Raw genomic sequence first — 8,759 nt, 5'->3', positions numbered from 1 at the left:
GCAGATGATTTTTTACAATCGAAAATATAACAACCAAAAAAAAAGAAAAAAAAAAAAAAAAGGAAAAAAGAAAAAAAGAAAAAAAAGAAAAAGTTTGTTTGTAGATTTGGAATTTTCTTTTCGCCAGGGTTTCCTTTTCTTTTTTTCTTTTTTTCTTATCCGGTTATTATATTTTTCGATATAAAAAAGTCCGGGAGATTAAAAATAAAAAATTATTATTATTATTATTATTATTATTATTATTGGAACGATAGTCGTCGAATGAAATTAATAAATAATAATAATAATAATAATTTCTTTTTCTTTTTTGTGAATAAAAAAAAAGAAATTTTAAGGAGGGAAAAACAAACTTTTTGTAATCGGCCATTTTTTAAAGGTACACGAAAATTTATTTTAGTTTTTCTTTACGAAGAAAATAAAATTCGTCTGCTCGTCTGAATTTTTTTTATTTTTATTTTGCTATCGTCAATTTCGAGATCTTGATAAAAGCAAAAAAAATTTATAGAAGAAAAAAAAAAAAAATTATATCTCGCGCGATATCAAAACGATGTAAAATATTTATTTATTTTTTTTTTTTTTAAGCCCTTCAAGATAATAATTTGCTTTAAATGGTGGTTGTTTTTCCTGTTTTCTTCTGCTTTTCGAAACGATGAAAATAATAATAATAATTTATATATATATTTTTTTTTGAAGTAGATGCGAAGGAAAAAATGAAAAAAAAAAAAAAATTTCTTTTTCTTTTCGATTTTTCTATAAATTTCAGTTTGAATTTGCAGTAGTCAGGATATGAAAATGATTGGGGGAAGGAAGGGGTGGGGACGTGAAAATAAATAAAACGGGGGTGAGAGGAGGGAGAAAAAAATTTTTTTTTGTTTGTGTTTTATTTTATTTTTCTAGTGTCGTCGTTATTATTATTATTACGATCGTTTATCCGGGACGCGTAGCTTTACTCGTTTCGAAACCTGAAATTTTTAAAGCGTGTGTTAATATGGTAAGGGGGGAAAGGAAACGGGGGGAGAAAAAAGCTCGAATGACGTAATAAATGTCCGGAAAGAAAAAAAATTTTCAATTTGTTACGTTTTGAATATATATATACATAAATGCGTCCGTGCGTGCGTCCGTGCGTATGTGTGTGTATTTTATTTTTTTTTTATTTTATCCCGTTTTTTTTTTTTTTCTCTCTCTCTCTCTCCGGTTCGATTGACCGGAAAAATTTTTGAAAAAGTTTTTTTTAAAACGATAATTCCTCCCGTAGGATAATAATCGCGAATTGAATTGAAAACAAAAAAAAAAATAAAAAATAAAAGGAAGAAACGTCATGTTCAATTAAACTTTCTCTCTTTTTTTTCGTTTTCTTTTAATTCGTTCGTTTGATAAATTTAAACGGTTTTTTTTTTTGCGAGAATAATAAACGAATGATAATAATAATAATAATAATGATAATAATAATAATAATGATAACAATAATGAAGTTGCATTTAAAACGCGGCTGGTATTTTTTTTTTTTTTTTTTTTTTTTGTTAAGATGGGGATTAAACAAAATTTAACAGTTTTTTCAAAAAATTTTCCGATAATTTTTTTTTTTTTTTTTTTACGCTTTTGTTTGTTTATAAATAATTTCAAAAAAAAAAAAAAAATTTACGTAAAAGAGGAAAAAGTTGGCAGTAATGACGGCAGTTTGCTGTTGTTGACGGCGTGGGTTGCTGTCGGCTGCTTTTAATATTTTTGTAAGTTAAAAAAAAAGAAAATTTTTCCTTTATAAATTTTAAAATTGAATGTTTTTATACACAGTCGCTCATTCATTCATTCATTCATTCATTCATTTTCGTCTGTAAATTTTTTTTACTACGGGGAGGGGGTGGTGGTGGTGGTGGTAAATGTTTTGATTTAACTTAGAAAAAAAAAAAAACATTGATTGACTAAAACGATTTCGTACTTTCTTTCTCGACGTACTCTTTAAAATTTTCATTTTATTTTATTTTTAAAATAAGCCGGAGGTGGTAGCCATGTTTCCCCTCCCCCCTCCTCCTCTCCACCAAAAGTTTGTAAATTTTGTATGCGCGTTAATAACTAATTAATTATTATTATTATTTTGTGTGTTAAAAACGTGGAAAATTATGTATTTTTTAAATAATTTATTTATTTGTGTTTTACAAGGGTTAACAACAAATTTACTTTTTATTACCGTTTTTGCTTGAGGATGGGGGGTGAGTTGGTGAGGGGAGGTAGAGGTAGGGGTGAAGGAAAAACTGAAATGTTTTACTTATTTATTTTTATTGAAAATCTAGTGAATTGATTTGAATTTTATAATTTTTTTTTTTTTACGAGTGCGTGTGTGTGTGCGTGTGCCTGGATTTAATTTTGTCGATGCGAACATGGAGTTTCCTTCGTGAGGGAGGAAACGAGAGGAGAAGGAGAGGGGAGGGCGGTTTTGAATTTTTTTCTGGAAAATTAAACATTCCAGACACACGTCAGTTGGTATGGTTACTACCAATATTTGTATTTGTGTCTTTGGTACGTACGTCTGGTCTGGGGAACCCTTTAAAAATCTCATGAATCTTTTATTATATTTATTTGAAATCGTCTTTTTTTTTTATTTTTATTCTTGTCTCTGTCTGTCTGTTTCTCTCTCTCTCTCTTTTCTCTCTCTTAAAAGACAATTCGATAATAAGTCGAAGGAAAATTTTGTTTTTCGCAAAACGAATTTAATAAGTTGATGGATTGTAAGTTTATAATAGGTAGAAGCATTCGCAGCATCCACATTTTATTAATGATTATTAATCGTTTTTATATTTTTTTACTTTTGTTTTCAACGGTTCGTTTGTTCCTTTTTCTGTTGTTATTATTATCGTCGGGGTGGGAGAGGGGAGTGGCGGGGTGGGGGAAAAAAAAAAAAAGAAAAACGGGTTAAAAAACAAGTGAAAAAATATTATCGTTCAAAGGATTTTTAATATTAAATCGTAGGCTGCAAAACAAAAAAAAAAGGCCGAAGGTTGAAAAAGTGAGAGAGAGAGAGAGAGAGAGAGAGAGGGGGGGGAGGGGGAAGAGAAAGACAAAAAAAAGGGGGAAAACGAAAAAAACCCTCGTAGGTTTAAAAATAAAAAAAAAAAAAAAAAAAAAAACAATTTCAATCTTCAATAAAACTTTTTTTTTTTTTATTTTATTTTATTCCGACCTCATTTTTTGTTGTTGTTGTTGTTGTTGTTGCTGTTGTTGTTGTAATTCGTTTGTTTTCGATTTGGTTCGTTAATTGAAATTTTTATGATAAAAAAAAAAAAAAATTTAAATATTTTTTTTTTTTTACCTTAATAAATTGTTTTCTCATTTGTTTTTGATTTTTTATTTATTTATTTTTTTTTGCGGTTTTTCGTTGTCGTTCGGATAGAGGGGAGGAGTGGAAGAAGGAGAAGGAAGGAGGGAGGAGAAAAATAAAAATAAAAACCGCAAATTATTATTTCGATTGCGTAGGGGGAAAAAAAAATGCGTCGTTTGAATACGGACGGAGAATCATCATCGAATTAAAAATCTCTTCATGGTTTACCTTGTTTTGGCGAATTTATCCCCCTCCCCTTCCCGTACCACTCTCACTTCTACCCACTCCCCTCCCATTCCCATCACTCATCGGCCGCGGAAAAGTTTAAACGTGGGTTTAAATTCAATTTTTTTTTGTGGGGGGGGGAGGGGAGGGAGCTTGGGCTTGCATAATGCGTTGTAGGTTTTTTTTTTTTTGTTGTTGCATTGTTGTTTGTCTTAATTGACGAGACCTTGTGAAATGAGTACGCGTGATATATCTCTCAATTGGAATTATGCAAATTCCGAATAACAACTAGTTTTTTTTTTTTTTTTTTTTTTTTTTTTTGTTATCAGGTTTAGTAGGTTTTTAGGCGTAGCAAATTTAGATTATTATTATTATTATTACTTTTTTTTATTAATATTTTCGTTAAATTTGTTTTTTTTTTTTTTTTTAATTTCAAAACAAACCCGTTTGTTGTTGTTGTTGTTTTATTTAATTTTTTTTTTAAAACGGGAGGGAGAAGCGAAAGGGGAGACGCGGGGAGGGGGAGGTATGTAAAAAAAAAAAAAATTCGTTCATTCGTTTCTTAAATTTTTTCAATTTCTTGTTACACTTTAAATTGTTCAAATTGTTTACGATAACACCGTTGACGTAAATATTGTTGTTATTATTATTATTAGAAATTTTGCCGATGGCATCATTATTATTTTAAATTTTTTTTTTTTAAATCCGAAAATATCGAATGATTTGATTTAAATTTTTTTTCTTTTTCCCCCCAATATCAAATAAAATTTAATGGAATCATAAATTTTTTTTTTTTTTTTACCTAAGGTATTATTAAAATTTATAACAATTTATATATATTTTTTTTAGGGTTGTAAACTTTAAAGAAAAATTTAAAGTTTACAACCCTTAAAAAAAAAAAAAAAACTATTAAATTTAATAATGCACGAAATAATAAAAAGAAAAAAATTTTTATGGGAATCAATGTTATTATCGTTTTTTAACGTTACGTCATCAAATTTTTTTTTTTTATAAACGGTTGGTTTGGTTGAAAACGAAAACAAATCGATCGATAAAGATTAATAAGTAATAATGTTTATTTATTTATTTATTTATTTATTTATTAACTAACTATAATGGTATTTTGTTATTAAAATAAATAAATTTGCAAATGCGTATAAAACCGCCGCCGTCGTCGAGAGATGATTATTTATTTATTTTTTCTTATTTTTTACTTTATCGATTTTAATTATTAACGTATCGATTAATTAGTTTTTAATTCATTTGAAAACGTGTCACGTGATGTGAGTTTGTTCGCGTGTTCGTACACGTGTTTAATAATTCACATATGTTTGTATATATATTATTATTTTTTTTTTATTAATGAAATATCCGGTCTAAGAAAGGTTTTTGATATTATTTATTACGTTTTAATTTTACACTTGATCAAATTTTGATTTCCCCGCTCTCCTCCCCCCTCTCTGCCCCCTCTCTCTTTCTCTAGACGTTTCAAACCTTTTTTCTGTAATAAAATTTTTTTTTAATACGCTCACGCAAAAAGGTTTATATTTATAAATATATCTACGTGTGGGAAAAAAAGGTTTCGAGATATTAAAATTATTTATTTATTTATTTTCCCCTTCTCCCGGCCCCCCGACCCCCACTTTCAAGGATGTCTCAATTTTTTTTTTTTCTTCAAAAAGAAAATTATATTTACATTAATAAATTTTATGTTTATTTTATTTAAAAGAGAGAGAAAAAAAAAGGTTTATTGAAAAAAAGGATTTTTGGATTAATTCGAAAAAAAAAAAATTAATTAATTAATTAGGATGATGTTGGTTAATGGATGCGTTTTTATAATTACGTAATAGAATTTTCTAGAAGGAGAGAAAAGAAAAACGATATAGTAATAAAGTATACGCGGTGTGTGCGTGTGTGTGTGTGGGTGCGTGTGTCATCATGAGGTGACGGGGAACGGACGCGTATATAAATAAATAAATTAATAAATTAATTTTTCCGTTATTTTTTTTTTCAGCTAAAAAACAAAATGGAGCAGCGTTGAGAACAAATAGTTTAGGTTCGACAATTAGAACTCCTGCCCTAGAAAGAAAAAGTAAATTTTCAGCATTAGGAAGATTATTTAAACCGTGGAAATGGAAAAGAAAGAAAAAATCGGAAAAATTCGAAGCCACTTCCAGATGTGAGTTTTCTTTTATAAATTATTATTAATATTTTCCCCCCCCCTCCCCCGACCCTCTTCGATTTTCATTTTTTTTTTTTTTTTTTTTTCAACGGATTTGTATGATAATTTCGTCTCGGATAAAAATGGAATTTTTTTTCCCTTTCTCTCTCTCACTCTCTCACTCTCTTTTTTTCCTTTTTTTCCTTTTTTTTTTTTGAAGTTTTTCCTTTGTTTAAAATTGACAAAATCAACCGGATATAAATCTATTTTAATTGAATTATTGATTTTTATTTATTAAAAAAAAAAAAAAAAAAGAAAAATGGAAAATTAGTTTTCCAGCTTTTCCAGCGTTAATTCACGTAGTTGTTGTTGTTGTTTTAACTTTAATTAATAGAAATAATTTTTTTTTTTTTAAATATTTTCCGGGATTTTGTCATAAAATTTCTTCATTTTCTCTTTCTCTCTCCTCCCCCTCTCCCTCTCTCTTTTTACAACGAATGAAATTATCATTTCCGGTCATTAAATCTCGAATTCGTTTTTCGTTTTCGTAGCTTCTTCTTATTATTTTTCAACCTAATAATGGCGGTATTGTTAACGATTGATAAGGAAAAAAAAAAATTTTAAATACGAAGGTTAAGCCTTCGAAAGGTTTTCGATAAATAATTTATTATTATTATTATTATTATTATTATTATTTTTTGCGGTTGTTTAAATGTTAGTTTTTTTTTTTTTTTTAATTATTAAGTTCAGGGTTTTTGTAATTTCATCTTGAGGCGGTTCACAAAACGCTCGATCTCAATCTTGGAAAATTTTCCGCGTTTCGTCTTTTTATTCTTTTTTTTTTTTTTTTAGGTTTCGTTTCGTTTATTATTTATTTATGTATTTATTAATATTTAAAAAAATTTTTTTTTCATATCACGAGTAGGTAAAAAAAAAAAAAAAATTGAAATTATTTATCCGAAAAAAAATCGATATTCGATAACTAAATATAAAATGTCTCCTTGTAATATTCCATTCATTCAATTTCACGTTCGAACATGAATTTTATTATTATTATTATTATTATTTTAATACGCTTCGTCGTCCCAATTTTAAGGTTCGTTTTCTTTTCATTTTCATTTTCTTGTCTACACACTTTTTTAACCTATTTATTTATTTTTTTTCCGATAATAAATAATGTTTAAATTTGATCCGACGACAAGAGGAAGAAAATTTTTTTTTTTTTTTTTTAATATTATTTTTCAAACTAATGGATTTTTATTTAATTTAACTGTTAAAAAAAAAGGGGGGGAAATTTTCCTTTCACGTCTTTTTTTTTTCCTTTTTTTTCCCTTTTTTTCTTTTTTTTATTAAAATTTTACGAACGTCGAAAAAAAAAACGAAGTTAAAAATCTTTAAAAATGTGAATATTATTAATGTCGCGTTAATATTGAAAGGATGGAAAAAAAAGAGAATGAATAAATGATCCGGAATAAAAGAATCAATGAAAGGTTTTCTTTCTTAAATGAAAGAAAAAGAAGAAGAAGAAGAGGAGAAGGAGGAGGAGGGAAAAAAACGGGATGAATGTGGGAAATTGTGTCGAAGGGAAAAAAGAAAAATGTGTGCGAAGAATGAAAAGAAAAAAAAATAAAAGAAAAATGTCAGGTTTCCTCGAGGTTTTTTTTTTTTTTTTTTTTTTTATTCGATGGATATTATTATTATTATTATTATTGAATGATGATCGTCTTTATGTCTGTGGTTGTTGTTTGTCTTCTTGACCTATCGTCATTTATTACGTTGTCATATCATTAACGTAAAATGATTTTTTTTTTTTTTTTTTTTTTTTAGCACTGGAAAGAAAAATTTCCGTCCGTGCCAATCGTGATGAGTTGGTCCAGAAGGGCATTCTTCTTCCGGACAGTCCGTCCTCGCCCTCATCACTACTCATAAATTCTTCAGGTAATTATTATTCGCAACAAAAGAAAAGAAAAGATATATTTAGTTTTTTTTATTACGTCATGAGACTCGAATAATAAATCCATTTGAAACGTCGGGTAAAATCCGTTCGGCAAAAGTCGTTTCGTTTTTAAATAAATTGCATACGATTGCAAACGAGAACAACGGGAAGGGGAGGGGGAGGAGAAGGAAATTTTCTATTTCTAAGCCAAAAAAGGAGTAAAAGGGGATAATAAAATACGAGAAGGGAAAAGAACGGAAAAGAGAAAGAGAGTTTAAAAGAAAAGAAAATTCCCCGCTTTTTAAATGTAAAATCTCGTAAGGTTTTCTTTTTTTTTTTATATAAAAGCCCTCTGGCGGAAAATTCTCGTATTAAATAAATCTCATCTGTTTTAACTTATTATTAAATAGAGGGATCCTTTCGTGAACTTGTATTGGATTTTTTTTTTGTACGCCATGTCATGTTTGATTTTTTTTTTTTTTTTTTTTTTTTTTTTTGCTTTTCCCAGGTGGAGGAGACATGCCACCTTTATATAGTTCTAATAACGGTCCAGCTACTACTGTGCCGCTGTCGCCGCGAACGCCTACCGGCCAATATACCTGTCCGACAACGACTCAAGGTAAATTGATTCATTAATCATTTTTTTTTTTGTGCAGTACATGCAAAACAATTTTTTTTTATTTGTTATCAAACTGCGTTCGTGTTGTGGTGGTGGTGGTGGTGGTGAAGGGGAAGGGGGGGTAAAATTTTAACGTCGTTAAATTTTGTCGTGGCAAAAGAAATGGAGGCGTGGAGAGATGAATGGATGGACGTTGTATGTGGAAAATTTTGCGTGATGGGCAAATTTGAACTTCCTCTCTCGAGTATTTAAAAACTTTTCATGCATTTTAATTATATTTCAACTCTCGCCAAATATTTTTTTTTATTTTTTTTTCTTCCGACGGGAAAATTTTAACCAAATAATAATAATAATAATAATAATAATAATAATAATAATAATAATAATAATAATAATAATAATAATAATAATAATAATAATAATGATAACGTTTTGAATAATCAAATTGTATTTTTTTTTTTTGTAAAAGAAAGAAGGGAAGAAAAAGGCTGAGGGAGGAGGGGGG

At 28.2% G+C, this 8,759-nt stretch overlaps 1 protein-coding gene across 1 annotated transcript; it reads left to right on the top strand.

Moving 5' to 3' along the window:
• Positions 1-7,562: 7,562 nt before the first annotated feature.
• On the top strand, positions 7,563-8,506 carry Phum_PHUM556440 (uncharacterized protein; the record flags this gene model as incomplete). Its single annotated transcript, XM_002431839.1, has 3 exons — positions 7,563-7,602; positions 8,144-8,254; positions 8,415-8,506. 3 exons carry the CDS (start codon positions 7,563-7,565, stop codon positions 8,504-8,506), a joined length of 243 nt encoding a protein of 80 aa, XP_002431884.1.
• Between the last annotated feature and the right edge of the window lie 253 nt (positions 8,507-8,759).

Source organism: Pediculus humanus, genomic scaffold (genome assembly GCF_000006295.1).
Source record: "Pediculus humanus corporis 1103172108296 genomic scaffold, whole genome shotgun sequence".
NCBI lineage: Eukaryota > Metazoa > Arthropoda > Insecta > Psocodea > Pediculidae > Pediculus > Pediculus humanus.
This window is presented reverse-complemented; position numbering and strand designations above follow the sequence as displayed.